At 41.1% G+C, this 22,227-nt stretch overlaps 1 protein-coding gene across 1 annotated transcript in view; it reads left to right on the top strand.

Annotated features, from left to right (window-relative positions):
* The first annotated feature begins 796 nt into the window (after positions 1-796).
* The window catches only part of CDS1 (CDP-diacylglycerol synthase 1), a 65,594-nt gene continuing 44,163 nt past the window's right edge, over positions 797-22,227 (top strand). Inside the window, exons 1-2 of the mRNA XM_055313136.1 lie at positions 797-1,345; positions 21,767-21,894. Coding sequence (XP_055169111.1) covers positions 1,229-1,345; positions 21,767-21,894 — 245 coding nt within the window. The 5' untranslated portion in view covers positions 797-1,228. The remainder of the gene's footprint in view (positions 1,346-21,766; positions 21,895-22,227) is intronic.

The following is a 22,227-nucleotide window of genomic DNA, read 5'->3' as shown; positions in this document are numbered from 1 at the left end:
GGTCCCCGACTGCTCAGAGATTAGCTGGTTGGCAAATGCACCCCGAGTCATTTTGGGGTCTGGGTTCTCTCTTTGGACCGTAGGCAGTGAACGCTGTGAGATCCAATACTCGAGTTTCTAGGAGACAGAGCTTGGGTTTGTCACTGAAACTGGCCAGTGCACTCCAGGACGCCCCGTGCGGGTAAATGCATCTCGTGGCATCTATTTTCAAGGTGATGACACTGGGTTCAAATGCCGCGAAGTCAACGCGTTCATCCAGCCGGACAAGTTTCTGCTCCTGGACGCCTCTGAGGCTCCGCCACGCCGCGGTGCAGCAGGGGGTGCGGCCGCGGAGTCCGGGCGGGGGGGGGGGCGGGGTGCCGGCAGCAGTTCCCAGGCGGGCGGGCGGGCAGGCAGGCAGGCAGGCGTCTCGGGGAGCTCCTCCAGCCCCTCGGTTGCTCGCGGACGAGCCTGCAAGTTCTTAACTTCTCGGCTAAGCCCGGGGCCCGTCCCGCCGCCACCTCCCGGTTCCCCCCGCCCTCTCTCCAGCGGGCGCGGCTCCCACCTGGCTGCGGGCGGGGGGGGGGGGCGCGGGGGCCGTGACGTCAGCGCCCCGCGAGGGAGGCGGGGCTGTGGGGACCGCAGTGCAGCGCAGAGGGGCGGGCCGGGGCGGGCCGGGGCGGGGCCTGCGGCGCGTGACCCGGCTGCGGGAGGCAGGAGCCCGCGGAGGTGTAGGGGCGGGAGGCGGGAGGCGGGGCCGGCGGGGCCGGCGGGGCCGGGGGGCCGGGGGGGCCGGCGGGGCCGGGGCCGGGGCGGCGGGCGCCAGGTGAGGCGCTGGAGCGGCGGCGCTTCCTCCTTCGCTCCCCGCCCCTTCTTCTCCTCCCACCTGGGCCTCTGCGAGGAGCGCGCACCTGGCAACCGGCGGCCGAGCCCCGCGGCGTGCCCGCCTTCTCCGCTCGGGCCGGGTGCCCCGAGCCGCCCGGGCCCTGGCGCTCGCCCCCCGCCCCCCGCCCCCCGCCGCTCCGCCGGCGCCGCGCTCGCTGGGGGCGGCCTCGAGCGCTCGCTCGTTGATGCCGTTTTGGGGGTGACCCGGCGCGGCGGCGGCGGCGGCGGCGGCGGCGCCTGCCTGCTGGGGGCGTGTGAGCGGCCGCGGCTCTGCCGACGTCGGGGCGCGGCTGCCGGGTGGCGGGTGCGGAGCAGCAGCTCGGGTTTCGGGGCGCTGGCGGAGGCCGCCGCGGCCGCGCGGGGCATGTTGGAGCTGAGGCACCGCGGAGGCTGCCCGGGCCCCGGGGGAGCGGGGCCGCCGCCCCCCCGCGAGGGAGAGGCGGCCGGCGGCGACCACGAAACCGAGAGCACCAGCGACAAAGTAAGTGGAGCCGCGGGGGGCGCGCACCTGCGCCCTGCGCCCTGCGCCCTGCGCCCTGGCCGGGTCCTGGTTTGGGCCGGGACGCGCGGGAGCAAGGCTGGGGCCCGCCGCGCCGTCCTCCGGCCTGGCGCTGCTTCCTCCTCGCCCAGGTGGGGCTGGGAACCGGGCACCAGAGACGGGGCTTTGCCCGGGAGGACCACGGCCGCCGCCCGGCGTAGCTGGAGGATTCGCCTGCACCGCGGCTCGGCTCCTTGCCCTGCGGCTGCCCCTCCCCGGCGTCCGAGGCCGAGGCTAGACGCGGGATGGAACCTGCCACCCGGGTAGCTGCCGCCTAGCACGTCGTCGCCGCAGAGAAATAAAGTTGGGGAGGGCTCGAGTCAAGACGTGCGCCTTCGTTCCTAACCTGTCGTCGGATCCCGACGCTGGAAGCGTCGCTGATGGCGCTCCCCCCTCGTTTCCTCTGCCCTTTCTCTGAATGATAGATTTTGGCGGGGGGAGGGGGCGGGGGGGGGGACGCGGGGGAGGGTCGGGAGTATCATGCACGTGACACAGTTGTAATCCTCCAGCTTCTTTGGAGGCAGCTCTTCCATCTGTAGTGGACTTCCTTTGACCTGATATGCTAGTTCATGAAGACTTTTTTTTTTTTAATTTTTATTTATTTATGATAGTCACAGAGAGAGAGGCAGAGAGAGAAGCAGGCCCCATGCACCGGGAGCCCGACGTGGGACTCGACCCCGGGTCTCCAGGATCGCGCCCTGGGCCAAAGGCAGGCGCCAAACCGCTGCGCCACCCAGGGATCCCCTTCATGAAGACTTTGAACTCCCATTCTATTAAAGGGTAGAAAAAGAGTCAGGGTTCAGCTTATTCCACAATAGAGTGGTCCAAGTAGGAATTTTGGGAAAACAAAGCACTTTTATGATCTTTTAAACTAGATGGAAATTGATCTTTTAAACTAGATGGAAACTAGATTGTTTCATAAAATCTGTTTATGCAGCTCCATTGTATTTTAGAAGCCCGAAGCTCTTAAACTATTCCTAGAAGCGTTCTTTTCTAGAGCAGATACTGCCGTTTGAATTGTTTGAATTACAGAAGTGAAGTGGATTGCCCAAGGTCAAGTCAGTGGCCTTTTGGAAGTAGAATGTATTTCCTGATACCCTTTCTTCCGGTTTGTACTGTTGTTGAGCCTCACTGGCAGTTCTGATGTGGGGAGGGTTCCACCTGCAACTTGATGTTGATGAACTTGATGTACCCAAGTTATAAAGCCCTGGTAGGAACATGACGGGGTATCATGAAATAATCGATTTAACAGTGATTTCAGGAATGAGACTTTAGAATCAGTGGGATGACAGATCCTTTTATTTTTTACTCTTGATAACAGGAGGAATAAGATGAGGATCTATGATAGAACATATGTGTCGAGGAATTACACAAAATATATAATAGTTTCCAGTTACTGAAGATTGGTGTTACAAAGCTAGAAACAGTGAGCTGAGAATAGTCTTTGTGAAGACTGCCTTGGAAACTAGACCAAAAATAGAATTAATTAGGTTGGGATTTGTTTTGTTTTAGCACTGGTATAGTTCAGAATCAAGGAAATACCGGCTTCCCCATGTTGACTTACTTAACCGGCAGAAGCTAACAAGCTTTTAATCGGAGAAAACATGTTCAGGAAGTCATGCATAAAATAACTTTTGAATTAATTTAGTTTCTTAACACCCTAATGTATTTAAAAATGGAAACTACTGTGGTTTGATTTAACTCATTAGAACTGTTGTCTCTCAGAACATAAAGACTTCTAACTCTGGGAAATGAACTAGGGGTGGTGGAAGGGGAGGAGGGCGGGGGGTGGGGGTGAATGGGTGACGGGCACGGAGGGGGACACTTGACGGGATGAGCACTGGGTGTTATTCTGTATGTTGGTAAATTGAACACCAATAAAAATTAATTTATAAAAAAAAAAAAAGAACTGTTGTCTCTAGCTATCTGTGAATGGGTTACCTCACTGTGTATTTATTTATAAATACGGTGCTATTGGTTTTCATTAATACATACCCAGCTGGATTTTGTCTTCTGAGAGTAGATGTTGCCATCTATTAAGATTCCTTAGACAACAGTGAGCATTTTCAAACTGAAATATTGCTGCACTTTTAGAGTTTATCACAAGGAACCCTTGACTGGGCAAGCTCTGAGACATTGAACTCTATCCCCTAATCTGTCCTTTCTTATCAGGGTGTATATTTGAATGCACCTGTATTTCCAGGTCAAGGGCTGTTTTAAAATCAGTTTGCACATCAGAGGCTAGTTAATATTTGGTCCATTTAAACTGTTTAAGTCCCCTCTCCGTTCAAGTCGAAGTGAAGGCAGAACTCTTGGGGAATTAATGAAGTAGAGGAGGTGCATTATATTCTGCTGTTCTAGTACACTCCCATACCGTTTTGTAATCTTTTTATAGTAGTGTTGGTAACTTGACATTCTCATTGTTCGGGACCTGGAGACATGCTGGGAGAAGGCTCTGTGCTTCAGAGAATGAGCAAGTGAAAAAGTGTGTCTTACTGCAGGGTAGTGTTCCCAATTGTTAAATGCTGGAGTAATACTTGAAAGATGACAAGACCATCTCCTCAAGGAAACTCCCAGGAGACAGATGAGTTAGATATATGAAAAGTCTCAACAAGGCTCATTGTTAGCATAGGGGGTCTTCTTGGACTCTATATTGGAGACACATGTAAAGCTTTAAAGAGGAGGTGAGGGTTGAGCTTGGAATGAAAAGATGCCTGAGGACTCATCAGGTGTGCAAGAGTTGGGGCAGGGTGTTCTAGGCAAAGGGTGTGAGGAACTGTTTCTTGAGTCAGCATTCAAAGCATAGGGAACTGAAATTTGTTTGATAATCCTGGAGCATAAACTGTGTATATTTGGGAGGTGAAGTTGGGAGTTTGAGAGTCTTGTGAAGGAGGTTAGGCTTTATTTTGTGGACCCTGGGAAGTCACTGAAATGTTTTTGCAGAGACATTAGCCTGTCACTCTAGCAGCAGTCTGGAGAAAATGTTGGAAGCTGGAGACACCTGCTCAAAGCAACCAGATAGGAGCTTATTGCAAATGTATTAGATATGACATGATGAGAGCTTGTAGTGGGTCTGGTAGGGACAGGGAAATAAGAGTTGAGAGAGAATGTATATTTTAGATGATGGTTATGGGACCTAGACTAGAGTGATCACAGTAAGAGTTATACAGTAAGAGCCTGCTGGCAGATGTACTTTGATCTATAATTTAAGAGATTTTAAGGGAAGAAGCAGAAATTTCAGGGTAATTTTGCAGGTTGAGGGTAAGCATGAGTGAATTGGGTTGGGCAGGGTTTGTCGTTCTCTAGAATAAGAGAGGTGATTCAAGGTGGTGATGGAAATTAAGATGAAAGGTCAGGTCTCTGAAATGTTAACTTTTGATTAGAATAGTGACGGGAGAAAACTGAAAACAGAACCTTGGGAGGTGCCCATGTATAGAGCGGAGTTGTAGATGTAGGGAAGGAACCAAGATAATGAGATCTTCTGAGCTGAAGGAAGAGGGATTGCTTAGAGAATATCATTAATAGTATTTAGGAATAAAGGTGAGGCATAGAACACTAAGTTTAGCAAAAGATCCTAGTAGAAGCCAAGGTTTTAGGTTAAAGAATGTGAGAGGTGAAGTACTGGTAGCTAATGTCAGGAAGTGGCAGTGAAGGGGAGTATATGATAGCAGCTAGAGAAGTTGTTCAAGTGAAAATTTCCTTTTTCAAAGGAGGGAAGATAGTTATTTGTATGAAGGAAATCAAGTGAGAGTAAAGATGCTGATGAGGATGGGCAGGCCTAGAAAAGAAACAGACATTGTGTAGAGAGTACAGTAGATTAGGGTATCCAAGGAAAGGAAAGAAGGAATGGAGGATGGATATAGAAACATTTTGAAAAGCAGAAAAGGGGAGATCAAAGTATTTAATGCTTTTACTTTTCTTTTTTTTATAATAAATTTATTTTTTATTGGTGTTCAATTTACCAACATACAGAATAACACCCAGTGCTCATCCAGTCAAGTGTCCCCCTCAGTGCCCGTCACCCATTCACCCCCAGCCCCCGCCCTCCTCCCCTTCCACCACCCCTAGTTCGTTTCCCGGAGTTAGGAGTCTTTCTGTTCTGTCTCCCTTTCTGATATTTCCCACATATTTCTTCTCCCTTCCCTTCTATTCCCTTTCACTATTATTTATATTCCCCAAATGAATGAGAACATACACTGTCCTTCTCCGATTGACTTACTTCACTCAGCATAATACCCTCCAGGTCCATCCACGCTGAAGCAAATGGGGGGTATTTGTCGATTCTAATGGCTGAGGAATATTCCATTGTATACATAGACCACATCTTCTTTATCCATTCATCTTTCGATGGGCACCGAGGCTCCTTCCACAGTTTGGCTATTGTGGACATGGCTGCTAGAAACATCGGGGTGCAGGTGTCCTGGCGTTTCATTGCATCTGAATCTTTGGGGTAAATCCCCAGCAGTGCAATTGCTGGGTCGTAGGGCAGGTCTATTTTTAACTCTTTGAGGCACCTCCACACAGTTTTCCAGAGTGGCTGCACCAGTTCACATTCCCACCAACAGTGTAAGAGGGTTCCCTTTTCTCCGCATCCTCTCCAACATTTGTGGTTTCCTGCCTTGTTAATTTTCCCCATTCTCACTGGTGTGAGGTGGTATCTCATTGTGGTTTTGATTTGTATTTCCCTGATGGCAAGTGATGCAGAGCATTTTCTCATGTGCATGTTGGCCATGTCTATGTCTTCCTCTGTGAGATTTCTCTTCATGTCTTTTGCCCATTTCATGATTGGATTGTTTGTTTCTTTGGTGTTGAGTTTCATAAGTTCTTTATAGATTTTGGAAACTAGCCCTTTATCTGATACGTCATTTGCAAATATCTTCTCCCATCCTGTAGGTTGTCTTTGAGTTTTGTTGACTGTATCCTTTGCTGTGCAAAAGCTTCTTATCTTGATGAAGTCCCAATAGTTCATTTTTGCTTTTGTTTCTTTTGCCTTCGTGGATGTATCTTGCAAGAAGTTACTGTGGCTGAGTTCAAAAAGGGTGTTGCCTGTGTTCTGCTCTAGGATTTTGATGGAATCTTGTCTCACATTTAGATCTTTCATCCATTTTGAGTTTATCTTTGTGTCTGGTGCAAGAGAGTGGTCTAGTTTCATTCTTCTGCATGTGGATGTCCAATTTCCCAATTTATTGAAGAGACTGTCTTTCTTCCAGTGGATTGTCTTTCCTCCTTTATCGAATATTAGTTGACCATAAGGTTCAGGGTCCACTTCTGGGTTCTCTATTCTGTTCCATTGATCTATGTGTCTGTTTTTGTGCCAGGACCACACTGTCTTGATGACCACAGCTTTGTAGTACAACCTGAAATCTGGCATTGTGATGCCCCCAGCTATGGTTTTCTTTTTTAAAACTCCCCTGGCTATTCGGGGTCTTTTCTGATTCCACACAAATCTTAAAATAATTTGTTCTAACTCTCTGAAGAAAGTCCATGGTATTTTAATAGGGATTGCATTAAACATGTGAATTGCCCTGGGTAACATTGACATTTTCACAATATTAATTCTGCCAATCCATGAGCATGGAATATTTTTCCATCTCTTTGTGTCTTCCTCAATTTCTTTCAGAAGTGTTCTATAGTTTTTAGGGTATAGATCCTTTATCTCTTTGGGCAGGTTTATTCCTTGGTATCTTATGCTTTTGGGTGCAATTGTAAATGGGATTGACTCCTTAATTTCTCTTTCTTCAGTCTCATTGTTAGTGTATAGAAATGCCATTGATTTCTGGGCATTGATTTTGTATCCTGCCACGCTACCAAATTGCTGTATGAGCTCTAGCAATCTTGGGGTGGAGGCTTTTGGGTTTTCTATGTAGAGTATCATGTCATCGGCGAAGAGGGAGAGTTTGACTTCTTTGCCAATTTGAATGCCTTTAATGTCTTTTTGTTGTCTGATTGCTGAGGCTAGGACTTCCAGTACTATGTTGAATAGCAGTGGTGAGAGTGGACATCCCTGTCTGGTTCCTGATCTTAGGGGAAAGGCTCCCAGTGCTTCCCCATTGAGAATGATATTTGCTGTGGGCTCTTCGTAGATGGCTTTTAAGATGTCGAGGAAAGTTCCCTCTATCCCTACACTCTGAAGAGTTTTGATCAGGAATGGATGCTGTATTTTGTCAAATGCTTTCTCTGCATCTAATGAGAGGATCATATGGTTCTTGGTTTTTCTCTTGCTGATATGATGAATCACATTGATTGTTTTACGAGTGTTGAACCAGCCTTGTGTCCCAGGGATAAATCCTACTTGGTCATGGTGAATAATTTTCTTAATGTATTGTGGGATCCTGTTGGCTAGTATCTTTGCTTTTACTTTTCTCAGTAGAGTCTGAGAACCACAGAGCTTTGAGGGATCTTAGAAGTAATTTAGTTCAACACAGTCTCTCTCTCTCTCTCTCATATATAAATATCTATATTTTATATAGAATTAAATATATATTAGATATTTCATTATATATTTATGTTATATGTTATGTTTAATATATATAATAATAATAATAAACTTGGTCTAGAGTGTGGCTGTTATTTCCCAAAATGACCTAATGCAAGCAGCAGAGCTGGAACTAGAAATCATCTCTGACTGGGATCTGTTTAGAGTGTTATTTTAAGGAGTATGATATGAAATGACTGAGAGGCAACCGGTAGAATTATCACTCAGTACAGATTCAGTTGAACTAAAATTAAACAAATTTGCTATGTACCAAATTAGCATAGTTCTTAACTCAGTAGCGTTATTGGTCATAGTAGTTGATGCTTGTAGAGTGATTTAGAGTTCACAGAGTACTTTTGCATTATTGGGGCCGAAGACTTTGCTCTTCAAGGTCCTTCTAGATGGACTAAGAATGAGATTGAAATAAGACAGATAAACAAGAGAATATAAAATTTAATTTTATATGTACAGGGAATCAAGACAAACATGGAAATTCCACAGCAAAGCAACATGAGGTATACGTGGTACACAAAGAGAAGAGGGTGTATATGGTATATAAGGAGAAAGGGAGTAGGGATCTGGGATCTTGGAGGGAAAGAATGCAATTTAACAGGAAGATGATAAAGAGTAAGTGTTCGATAAATGAAATGTTTGCTAGGCCACTGAGAAACAATGGGACATGGAGGACTTTGATCAAACAGGCGTATCTAGGTCCCTCCCTATCATACCTAGTTTGTAGTATAATATAGTTATCTGTGGTGATAGCTCTCTACCTGGAGCAGGTCTTCTATCTAATTTCTTTTATGCGGTTGAGGTAAAGACTTTTCCTGTCTGCTGGGTTTTGATTGCTTTTAATTCAAAAAAATTTTCAAGTCAAAGTGTCCCATCTTGGGGCTGCCTGCTCTTCACCCCTAACGTCTTACTTTGTTTCTCACAACTACTATATGTGTTAGGAATAGCCATCATTTAATGGCTGAGAATAAGAAAGGCAGTAGGTGTGATTTCGGCCTGGAAATGCCAAGTCAAGAATGCCAAAAGAACAAACAAATCAGCAAGAGCAAATTGAAGTGACTGACCACAAATTAGGGTAGGCAAAGGAAGCGGACTGAAGGCCAAAGTGAGCTGTTGAAGCTCTGAGTGGATTGAGAGAGATGGAGCAATTGGAAATCAAGCTAAGACCTGATTTCCTAGACCAAAATTGGGAAAGAAGGGGGTGCACATGGAGGTTGTAGCTAGAAAGGGGAGCACATGTGGAACAGTGTGCATGGGACAAGATCCCTGGGATGCTTGTATGTGAGGCTGCTACTTTAAAAAAAATTTTTTTTTTAAAATATTTATTCATGAGAGACACAGGGAGAGAGGCAGAGACATAGGCAGGGGAGAAGCAGGCTCCCTGTAGGGAGCCTGATGCGGGACTCAATCCCAGGATCATGACCTGAGCCAAAGGTAGATCCTCAACCACTGAGCCATCCAGGTTCCCCCGAGGCTGCTGCTTCAATACAGGTTTTGGCTTGTGAAGTTGAGGGTGAAACAGTCTGGTCAGTTAATTTCTGTCCTTCCTCATTTCAGATGTGTGTAGTTTCTTTCATTAATAACTTTAATATTGTTTTAAATAAACTTTTAGTTTTGGAACTTGTGTTTCTGTAAAATCTTCATTTTGGCATACTTCTCTATGGGTTGTCTTGGTATCACCTGTAAACATTTCCCTTTTTTTCATTAAAATCTAGGCCACTAATAAATACTAATATTTGTAATAGACATCTAGAATACTGTTTAGACTAATATTCCCCAATTGTTGATTAATTATTAATCGATATTACCACCTAAGTAATTTTCCATGATTCTTTTGTCGTTTGCAGCACACTCATTTTATGTAACATTTTTTTGCTTGCTGGCTCCTAAAATATCACCAACCAATCAATTGATAAGGTAAATGTGAATTTATGGCTTCCTGTGTTGAGGGAGAACAGTACCTCAATAGAGCTTTGGCAGAGTCTTGGAGTGGGAAAGGCAGAGTGGGATTTTAGTGAGAATTGGAAGTTTGGCTTGAGGCAGATCTTTGGACTGTTTAGGAATGAGTAAAGACCACAAATAACAGTTTTGGGTTGGTGGCAACAGCCATGTAATGATTTTAAGGCAAGCGTTCAGAGAATCTTAGAAAGAAACTTATTTGTTGATGCTTCCCATTTAAGAGTTGATGTGTATTTCAGAAGTTCTTTTGGTGAACAGTGATCTCCAGACCGAGTGTCCAGGAATAGGAAAGTTATGCTAATGTAGACAGGCACATTTTAAAGTCCTGTTAATGTAGTCAGTAAACTTTGTGGAGGTGAGGGGGTGTTAGTTTCTTTTCGTATCTTTAAATTATGTTTTATATTTTTCTTGGGACATCTAAAGAATATCCTGGTATTGCCATATGAATTTTTATTTACTACTTGTGATCTTGTCTTTTTTTTAGAGGTTTTATTTATTAAAGAGAGACACAGAGAGAGAGAGAGGCAGAGACACAGGCAGAGGGAGAAGCAGGCTCCATGCAGGGAGCCCGATGTGGGACTCGATTCTGGGTCTCAGGATCAGGCCCTGGGCTGAAGGCAGCGCTAAACCGCTGAGCCATCCAGGCTGCCCTGTGATCTTGTCTTTAAACGGTTTGTTTTCTTAATATTTTGAGAAGTTTTATCATATGATGTCATCAGTTTTATCAGGCTTTGGATGTGTACTGCAGTGGACTTTTTGATGCAAACAATATTTTGTCATAAATATACTAGGGAAAAGTCGGACAATTTAAAGTAGTACTCTGGAAAATTATCTCATAAAGAAAAATAATGTATATATGTAAATAATTTATGTTAATATATATGCAGTTTTGTAAAACAGACGTTCACATGTTTCTTCATAGATAGCACAGGTAAAAATAAAGTTGTTTTCTGTTTGTTTTCCTTTACTCTGTAGTTAGGAATGTCTTTTTAAAAAAATACAGGTTTTGGTCCAGTATAAGGAAAATAGGTCATTTAAGAATTTGTATACAGACATGTTTTATGAGGCTTGTCTGTTTCTGTGCATTCAGTAAATACTTGTTGGATGCATATTTTGTTTGAAGTTCTGATTAAAAGTTTTCTTTTTTGTGGCTCTTTATACCTTTGAGAAAAGGGGCGAGGCCAGGATTTGTTTGTTGTTCAATAACTAATTGTAGGATATATACTAATTTCTTGGACTTTGGACTTTAGCTATATGGAATAAAGGTAATAAAGTAATTTATAGTTTGCAAAATACTCACTTGCACATAATGCCAGTTTGAATCTCTTAACAATTGTGTAGACAGGAAATAGCCTTAGTTTATGCCTGAGAAAACCGAAATTCCTTTCCCAAGGTCATATGATATTAAGAGCTGGGATTTACCCTAAATTTTGTAAGAATATGTGAAGGAGGAAATTAGGTATGTGGTCTTAAATTTATAAAATTAATTAAAATACTTTTTACTTTACTATTAAAACCTTTTTTTTTTTACTATTAATAAATATTAAAAAAAAACTTTTTTTAAAGTAGCAGCCTCACATACAAGCATCCCAGGGACCTTGTCCCATGCACACTGTTCCACATGTGCTCCCCTTTACTAGCCACAACCTCCATGTGGAACCTTTTTTTTTTTTTTTAACTATTACCACTTGTGTGATTTTTTTTTAAACTAATTTGGCTTTTCTGTTCAATTAGAACCTTTTAACTGAAAACCTATAAATCTGTGATTTTAAGTACCTGGATTCAAATCAAACAAAATAGTTTCTAGGGAGGCCTGGGTGGCTCAGTCTGTTGAGCATCCCGTTGTTGATTTCAGCTCAGGTCATGATCTCAGGGTCATGAGTTTGAGTCCCATGTCAGCTTCTACGCTGGGCACAGTCTGCTTAAGATTCTCTCTCTTCTTCCTCTGTACACCCTCCCCCCACCATACACACACTCTCTCAAAACAACAACAACAAACCCAAAATAGTTTCTTTTTCACTTATTTTTGTGATTGATTAGGAGAAGAAGTCATACATTTTTACTTTATAGGCATTTATATTTTGATTCATTTAGTTGGGAGATGTTTCAGAACTTATTTAATGAGAATGATGTCAGATTTTTGAAGTGACTCCAGGAAAGTAACTAATTTCATTAGTGACTAATTGGTTATTGATCATATGCCAATTTTAGTTATCTTTCAAATTGTTTACTAGTTTTCTTATCCACAGGAGAGGTCAAAGTTATTTTTCATGTCATGTCATTGAATGTGTTTGCTTAAGACTCAGAACTATCAACATTATTAAGCTTTCTTTTAAATATAAAATTGGAATGCACAGAGAGAAACAAGAATCTAGGCCAACATGAGGAGCTCATACCAATGGAAATTTAAAGTTCCTTTGTGCTAACTTGGTGGCTAGGAAAGCAGTGTTGCTTTTCTGTTTCCTAGCTATGCTTGCTGTTGCCTTTATTTGCCAGGACCTATGGCCAGCTATTGAAGAGCTTTATGTAAAGCTGATAAAGCCAATCTGACTTCATCATCTGTCTGTCCCAGGTGAAACCAAACCTTGGCAGCTCAGATTGGGCTCAATGCCACCTTCCTATTCTAAGCAGGTAATTTGAAAACAATGTAGTTCTTTGGGGCAGCAAATATTTATTAAGCTCATCTGAGGCTTAACATTTTACCTCAAAATACAAAAATCCAGATCTGGAAAATCAAATTAGTTTCCTGTCCCTTTCAGGGTTTTTATTTTTATTTTATTTTCACCCATTTACTGTGTTCGTACATGAACTGTTTCTGTGTTGTCTTTGAACAACTCTGGGACACCATTCATGTAGGGATTAGTGTAGATGGTGCCCCCTGGAATTCTGCATGTGGTAGTGCTCCTTATAATAACTTGTATTGATTGTTATTAATAAATATAGAATTGATACAAAAGGATCATGATTATAAGGAACCCCGTAGGCATCTAACTAACCACAGCTTGAATTTTCTATTTAGTATTTCCTTCTTTTGGTAGGTTTACAACATATTTATATCCCTGGTGTTGTGTAGTTCTGAATTTTTTCCTAGATTTTTATTACAAAAGTTTTTTTTTTTTATTACAAAGTTTCTAATGTAGAAAAGTTAAAAGACTAGTATGGTGATTATCTGTCACTCAGCACTTAGATTTAACAATTGTTAAATTGTAGGTTTGCTCTATCTTGCCATATATGCATATGCAAATATTTTGCTAATGAGCAAAATATTTGAAAATAAGTTGCAGATCTCATGGTCCTTCACTCCTAATATTAAATCATGCATCTCTTGAAGACATTCTCTTTTGTAACCACAATACCATTATCATATCTAAAACAACTAACAATAACTTTCTTATCTACAAACAGTTCATATTCATATTTTCCCATTTGCTGCCAAGTGTCTATTTGAGATTCCTCTCTTTCTCTACCCTTTCCCTTCAAACCAAGATCCAGTCAAGGTTCACACATTGCAGAAAATATCCAAGGACAGATTTAATCACTCTTAATGCATATACTTGTTTTTCTTTCCAAAAAGCAAGATGAGCTGTAAGCATTCTTTCTCTTAGCCCTAAGCCCTACGGAGAGCCCTGCACTAATATGATCTCAGATAGAATGCAAATTTGTGATAATAGTAATATTTCACATTTGAATAAAACTCCTCAAATTTCTGAGCTCGTGTATATTATCCCATGGATTTTGCCCTTAGAGATCTTTATTTCTAATTTGGAATTTAACACTCATATAAATGAAACCATAAGATCTAATAAGATTTATCTAGTAAGATTTTAATATGTAATAGAATTGGGTGTCATTAGGGGAAAATCTGAAGGAGCCAAAAATTTAGCAAAGATTTAAAACAGGCCTAGAGGGGCACCTGCCTGGCTCAGGTGGTAAAATGTGCAACACTTGACATCTGGGATGTAAGTTTGAGCCCACCTTGGGTGTAAAGATCACTTAAAAATACAGTCTTAAAAAAAAGAGGCCTGGAAAATAGATTGGATATGAATATTGTAGGTAGCATTTTAGGAATGGCAAAAAAAAATAGTAAGAATAAAGGTACTGTAGATTGGGAGAATCAGCTTGATTCTATTTGGGGGTAGAGATGACTAGTTACCATTTCCTCAGGACACACTCACTGGGCTCCTTGTTGTAGGAGTGGCCATAGTGGGCAAGACTCTGGTGGGCAAACCAGAAACCTCACTACGTGTCATGTAGGCTGTGGCAGAGGTAGGCTGCTTGAGGGGCATGAGCAGCACAACTGGGCTGGGGGCCTCTGAATTTAGTTTCCAGTTGCTACTGCCAAATCACCACAAATCCACTGTCTTACAGTTCTGGACATCACAAGTCCAAAATGGGTCTCACTGGGCTGAAATTGAGATGTTGGCAGGACTGTGTTTCTTTTGGAGGCTCTTGGGGAAAATCTGTTTTGCTGCCTTTTCTAGCTTCTAGAGGCTGCCTACATGCCTTGGTTCATGGTCTCTTCCTCCATCTTCAAAGCCAGCATCACTGAGACCTCTGTTTCTGTCATAACATCTCTGACTCTGGCACTCCTCTCTTCTCTCTCACCTGAAGGACCCTTATGATGATATTAAATTTACCTGGATAATCCAGGCTAATCTCCCCATCTGAAGGTCAGCTGATTAGCAAACTTAATTCCATGTATTACTTTAATTCTCCTTTGCATTGTGATGTAACATATTCACAGGTTCCTCAAGACGAGGACATCTTTGGGCACCCTTATTATTCATTCTTCAGGGAGCTTATGACAGGCTCCCTGAAGAAAGGTTTTCTAGAAGTGATATCAAAACTGAGACCTTAAACAAACAAAAAACAAAAAACCCTAAGACCTTCAAGATAAATAGATGCTAGCCAACAAAGCTATGCTCTGAGGAGGAAACATTATTATAAGAGGAAAATGTCAAGAAGTTAAGACTGTTCTTTCTGTGTATGCAAGAAGTTCAGTTCCACAGAGCATGAAGTGGCAGGTTGGGCATACTGAGAGCCCTGGCTGGAGAGTAAGAGGAGGTTGGATTTGAGCAATGGGAAGTTTCTGGAAGATTTTAAATGGGTGATTGACAGAATCAGATTTGCTGTATACTAAGGCATCGTTTTTACAGATTTATTTGATAGAGGTAGAGAGTGAGCATGTGGGAAGGTGGGGGCCGGGTGGGGGGAGGAGAGAGAGAGAGAGAGAGAGTCTTAAGCAGACTCAAAGCCTAGCAGGAGCCTGACTCCGGGCTTAGTCTCACAACCCTGACATCACGACCTGAGCTGAAACCAAGAATCAGATGCTTAATGGACTGCTCCACCTAGGCACCCCATCAAGGCATTTTATGTGTTGCTGATGCATATTGAATCTTCTCTGATCCTGACATTGGACCTACTAAATAGTGTGATGTAATGCCTGATCAGAATAGTATCATGGTGCACTGGAGTATAAGTCACCTCTTTCCTTCAGTGGGTGATTAGAACAGGGCTGCAAAGATTTGAGGACCAGTCTTTTTCTTTTCTTTTTTTTTTTTTTTGTCTTTTTCTTTTCAATTCAAATTTGGAAAAGGCAAAGAGGCTTTATCAATCATAGTAAATAAAGGATAGGACCATAGAGCAGGTCACTGAGATAATCAGATTTCTATCTGTAGAATGTAAAACACTCATCATCATCACAAAGGTCTTGAAGACCCCTGTACGCCACTCTTCACTGTTAGTTCACAATACTGCTGACTCACCAGGAAATAAATCAGTTTAGTCTCCCTCCCCAGCACAGATATAAGCAATTCTGTCCTCTGTTCACTTCTTGTCCTTGAAGAAGAGGAATCCATGTGTATGTGGACACAATGAAGGAACCAAAAGAAGATGCTGAAATTGGAAATATAACCTAATATTCTTTCAAGTAAGAACTGCTTAGCATCAAGATTTTTTTTCAGGCAACAAGCTGTTTTACTTATAATTACCTTCCCCACTCATAGAATAAGACATACCCCAGGAATAAAGATAATCTATTGTTAATCTTACAATAATTTATATCACCTGACTTCAAGATAAAGGTAATGAAATTTTAAAAAAATTCACTTTTATGGGAGAATTACGGGAGACCAAATAGAACAAGATCAGTAAACTTTGCTTGATGGGCTCATAGGATGAGAAGGTTCAATAGGGTTCAATAGGGACTTCTTGTCAGGGAAGTATAGTAAAACCACTGTGGAATGAATGTGTGTAATATCCTTAGGAAAGGACTAATAATGTAGAGAGGAAGTGAGGAATGCAGCCTGAAATATAGGACAAATGTGTTTGCAGATGGCTTATGATTCCAAAATTGGAGTTGGGATTTTCATCTTATAGAGAAAGGAATGTATTTTTGAGAAAATCCATACGTGCCTTCAAAAAATGATCTACAGTGATCTTTCACAATATACATTTTTATAGCTTCATGATTTTTTAAAAGCCCTCCTCCTTTTAAGCACACTTGAGGGTTTCCATTTACTTGGTTGCAATTTTAATGTTGAATTAGTACAGGGATCGACATGAACCTCAAGGAACCAGTAGTGGAGAAGCTGACCCTGACTGACTGACTTTTTAGGGAATCAGATATAAAAGGATTGGAAAGTGTGAGTGATTTAATATATTATCCTTTGTTGAATTCTAAACTGCTGCTTACCATAATTAGTTTAGAGCTTTTGGAACCATGATCTTGTATGGACTAGAGCCATTCCCTCCTTCCTATCCTTGAATCCCCAGCATTGGGACATATTTCGGTTCTCTTTCCCTGACCACTGGCTCTTGTGTGCTCTTCAGGAATCATCATGAGTTATAAATGACATACACTAAGCCATACAGACACTGCAAAATTTTGTAAGTTCTAACGTGTATAACAGTGTGAATTCATCACCGGAATCAAGATAATAAATAAATATATCCATCACCATGAAAAGTTTGCTCCTGCTCTTTTGTAATTCCCCCCTCGAATCCAGTTAACCACTGATCTGCTTTCTGGAACTACAGATGAGTTTGTGTTTTCTAGAATTTTTATATAAAGCGAATACTATACATACAAGTATGCATACAAACATACATATGTACTTTAAAAAAAAAAAAAAACAAGGCTCATGCTCAATGTGGGGCTTGAACTTATGATCCTGATATCAAGAGTTGCATGGTCTACCAACCAGCCAGGTTCACATCTCACATCTCAGGTCTACCTGAGCCAGCCAGGTACCCCATATGTACATTTTTATAGGTCCTCTTTATTCAGTGTACTTATTGTGACATTCATCCATATTATTACTGAGTAGTATTCCTTTGCATGATGTAGCCCAACCTGTCCTTTTCCCTGGTGGACATTTATTTCCAGTTTGGAGATATTTCAAATAAAGCTGCCATGGGAAAAAAAAAAAAAAAGCTACCATGAACATTTGTGTACAGTCTTTGTGTGGATATATACTTTCATTTCTCTTGGTCAGATACCTAGGAATGGAATGACGGGGTCATATAGTGGATGTATATTTAACTTTTTAAGAAACTGCCAAACTATTTTCCAAAGTGTTTTTACCATTTTACATTCTTGCCAGTGGTGTGTGAGAGTTTCAATTTCTCCACATCTTCTCTAACATTTGGTATGTTTTTATTTGTTGTTTTTTTTTTTAAATTTTAGCCATGTTTCTCAATGTGTAGTAGTATTTATATGATATTGGTTTGGATTTCCCTAATAACTAATGATGCTGAACATTTTTTCATTCATTTAGTTGCCATCATGTATTGCCTTTGGTGAAATATCTATTCAAATATTTTGCCCATGTATTTTGAGATGATTTTTTAAATTATATTTTGAACTCTTTATGTATTCTGGATTCAGGACCTTTACTTGGTATCTGATTTACTTGATTTCTAGCCTATGGCTTGTTTTCTCATTCTCTTAAGAGTGTCTTTTGAATTAATTTTTTGTAAATGGCGTGAGATGTGAACCAAAGTTCTTTCACTTCCCTTTCTTTACATGTGGACATCCAAATGTTCCAGCATCATATATTGAATTACCTTTCAACTTTCTTGAAAATTAGTTGGCTGTGTATGTGTGGGTTTATTTTTTGGGCTCCTTATTCTGTTCCATTGATCATTTTTTCTTTCATACCTATACCACAGCTTGATTACAGCTTTATTTTTTTTTTTAAAGATTTTATTTATTTATTCATGAGAGGCACAGGGAGAGAAAAGCAGAGACATACATAGGCAGAGGGAGAAGCAGGCTTCATGCAGGGAGCCCCATGTGGGACTCGATTCTGGGATTCCGGGATCGTGCCCTGAGCCAAAGGCAGATGCTTAACTGTTGAGCCACCCAGATGTCCCATGATTACAGCTTTATAATAACACTTAAACAGGTAGTGTTAGTCCTTCAGCTTTGTTCTTTTTCCATGGATGCTTAGGCTCTTCTAGGTCCTTTGTCTTTTCATGTAAATTTTAGAATCAGCCCATACATGTCGACCAAAAAAAAAAAAAAAAAAAAAAACCTTTTGAGATATTTATTGGGATTACATTGGATCTATAGATCAATTTGTAGGAGAACTGTCCTTTAAATTTCCCTCCTGCATGGTTTCAAATCCCAGCTATATTGCTGAAAGCTGTGTAAAACTTGGGCACTTAGCCTTTTGGAACCTAAATTTTTTCACCTAGAAAATGGAAATGATTATTTGCCTACCTCTATGGTAATGTGAGCAGTAAATAAAGCAATATTTTTAAAGTGCTTTTGCTCTTATTTTCTAAATATATTTCTGTAGAAATTAAATTTACAGGAAAATAAACTTATTTTTTTAACTTTGAGCCATCATTTCCCAGACATATTTTCATTAAAATTTAATATTTGGAAAATAGTAGTCCTTCATAGTCAGCAGCCTTCGATTCATGTAAATAAGTGCATCTGAGGTCTCATGCAAGGTAACTTGGCCAAGACTACTCAGCAAGAACAGATGAGAACTTCTTATTTTTAATCTTAAATATTAGCATGAGTTGACAGACTCAGTTTATTCAACATATTTATGTAGTGTCTAATAAATAAATGTCAGCCACTGGGCAAGTTCCTCTCCTGGCATCTTGAGATTCAAAAATGAGGCCAGTATTTCCACTTCTCACAAAGCCTTTGGACTACTGGAAAATGAAGTAAGCAAACAAATAATTTTAATGTAAACTAATAGGTAAAAATTAAGGGGATTGTGGGAACATAGTTGAAGAGCAGCTAACCTGGAGCTAGAGGGTCAGGGAAGACATTTCAAAAGGAAATGACCTGAAAGCTGAGGTCAGAAGATGAATGGGCAATAGCTAGGTTTGAGAAATGGAGAAGGGAAGATTGGAACTGGGATCCAGAGAGAAAAAGTGTACAGTTTGTACTTTATACATAGAACAAACATCTGGATTCAAGAGAGTATGGCACTGTGTGAAACTGGGCAGTCATCAAAGAGTGGCTGGGAGAGCAGGGTCCTGTCATGAAAAACAGTAAAAGCAATGCTAAGTAGTTTAACTTTATCCTGATGATTTTAGGCTGTGGAGTAGTAAGATCAGATTTGCAATTTAGAAAGATTCTTTTTATGTTGAACATGAATTAGAGGGTTGCCTGGGTGGTTCAGTTGGTTGAGCGTCCAATTCTTGATTTCAGCTCAGGTCATGATCTCAGGGTTGTGAGATCGAGCTCCATGCTCAGTGTGGAGTCTGCTTGAAATTCTCCCTCTGCTGCCCCTCCTCCTGCTCTTGCATGCACGCACACACACACTCTCTCTCTCAAATAAATAAATCTTTTAAAAAATGACTTAGAGAAGGCAGGACAGAGGGCAGGGGGATGAGCTATGCAAGAGAGGATGCTCAGCAAGGATAGAGCAGTGTGTAAGGATCAAGACGGAGAAAGATGAATGACAGGTTCAGTACTAACTGAATGAGTTTTGGTCAAGGGAAATGCAGGTGTTGATAGCCAAGTTTCAAACCTGAGTTAATTGTTGAACTGTTTTGGTGGTGGTGTCTTTACCTGAGTAGGACATACAGAAAGGGCAGTAGGTTTAGTGTGGAAAAGATAAGTCAGTTTGCTTATGTTGAATTTGAGATGATGTTCATGGAAAACCCACCCACTCAGAAATGGCTTGTTGGAAGCTAGAGATGCAGGTCTTTGGAGAATCATGAGTTCACAGAGACGAAGAGGCTAGATACCATTGGATACCCTGGTAAGTTGTGGCTTATGATGAAAAGTGGAGGATCATCACCTTTAAATTACAGGCTTGAGAAGAAGCCCCTAATTTGGTTTTCTCAAACAATTTAAGTACCTTCATTCAGCAGGCACAGTGCTTCATGACTCTAGTTGATCACTGAAGTACTACTTCTTTCCCATGATCTCCAGTTACACTCATTTGTGTGTGTGTGTGTGTGTGTGTGTGTGTGTGCGCCAGTTTTGGTATCTTTGTAACAGGTTCCATAAAAGAAATATGAAAACATAGAGTCTGGCATTCACTGAAGTATTTGAGTAACATTGCTCAATGAAATGTCATTATTTTGGAATTATCTTTCATTATTTAGTTATTGGAATGGAATTGAAGAAGCCTAGTTAAATCTTAAGTGTTTCATTTTGTGTTTCTCTAAGGTGTATAAAATAGAACTTAGAAGCGTAAATAATAAAAATAAAAGCAGGGCAGCTGTTTTGAGAATGTGTGCATGGCGGGGTTGGGGGATTGTGTCATATCACCATTATTGCCAAGTGGACTTTGAAGTGGCTTACTGAGAGCTTTAGTGTTTGGAGGGCACAATTTGAATTCTAGTCCAATGTTTTTATTTTATGGGGAAACCAAGGGCTGAGTTTCTTAACTGAAGGGCTGAACACTTTGCCTTTCATCACAGTAATAGAGTAGAAGTAGAATTAGTAGAATTAGTACTGATGTTGCCTTCAGGAGTCACATCCATTAGTCACTATCTCTACTACTACTCATACCACACCTACAACACTGGATTATTGAAGGTTAAAAAAGAGTAGCAGGGAAAAGGGGAAAAAGTGATCCATCTTTCTAGATGTCAAAGACCTTATGGCATGTTGGGCTGAGAGCAGATGCCTTGAGATTTTCAGGGGGTGTTCTGGCTCGTGGTTTATTAGTCAGCATTTCTCTCTGTATAAGCTATTTTGGAGACAACTGACTCTGTTACAGTGAGAATTCAGCATGTGTATTTCATTTATCATTTTTGGAATAATGACATTTAATAATTGCTTAATATGAAAGTTATAGTTAGTAAACAAAAGCTTATTACTGCTATATGAAAAATGAAAATGCTCCCCCAAGGCTAAAATTTTATTTGGTAATCTACTTAATGGAAGACTTGGTTCAATCATAATATTAGCTTGTTATTTCTTTGACTTTACTAAGTCCTCAGTATTATATTAAATGTTTTTGTTTTATGGATGAAAAAACAGGTATACACACACACACACACAAATGTATTGTTCTGCTCGTGTAAGATCCTGCTTTTGTTGGTGGTGCTTTGATTGTAATCAAAAAAGGGACTATGCACAGTTGATCAGAATTTATATGGAAATAACACCATGCTCTCCCAGTTAAATAGCAAAACAACAAACACTTGATTCTTGTTGGTAAATTTCTGATTTAGATAATATAGGAAGTTTCTAGTTGTGTCTTTTGTTTAAATTAATCCTTTATATTGATGGATTTTAGCAAAGATCATCAAACTCTCCTAACAGGGAAGTACAACAGTGCTTGGTTGTTCAAGATAAATTAATAGTTGTTTCTTTGTTTCAAGTTATATAACTAAGATTTAATACACTGAACAATAAATAAATGCTTTGGCAATTGTGCTTTTTTATTCTTTTTCAATTTTGCAAAGTGATTTTCCTTTTTCTTTAACTTTAGGAAACAGATATTGATGACAGATATGGAGATTTGGATTCCAGAACAGATTCTGATATTCCAGAAATTCCACCATCTTCAGATAGAACCCCTGAGATCCTCAAGAAAGCTCTGTCTGGTTTATCTTCAAGGTATGATTGAATGAAGATGACTGTAATGGGTGCTCAAGAGAAGTTGTGAGGTTAATGCTGCGATGTAATAAATCTCCCCTTTTCTAAGTTTTGGAGCTGTGAAAGAGAAGGCTTTTACCTTTTCGCCATATGTGAGGCATGGTACTAAATGCTTGATGTACATTCTTTCATTTAAGCCTTACAGTCTTGTGAAGTATGAGAAAACCAAATCTGAGAGGTTAACTGGGGAAGGTTACAGAGCTAGGAAGATCCAGACCTGGGACTCTTGCCCTAATTTGTCAGATTTCTCAAGTGAATGATCCATTTATCACATCAAGTTACCTTTTCTGGTAT

The sequence above is a fragment of the Nyctereutes procyonoides genome, unplaced genomic scaffold, assembly GCF_905146905.1.
Source record: "Nyctereutes procyonoides isolate TBG_1078 unplaced genomic scaffold, NYPRO_anot_genome, whole genome shotgun sequence".
NCBI lineage: Eukaryota > Metazoa > Chordata > Mammalia > Carnivora > Canidae > Nyctereutes > Nyctereutes procyonoides.
This window is presented reverse-complemented; position numbering and strand designations above follow the sequence as displayed.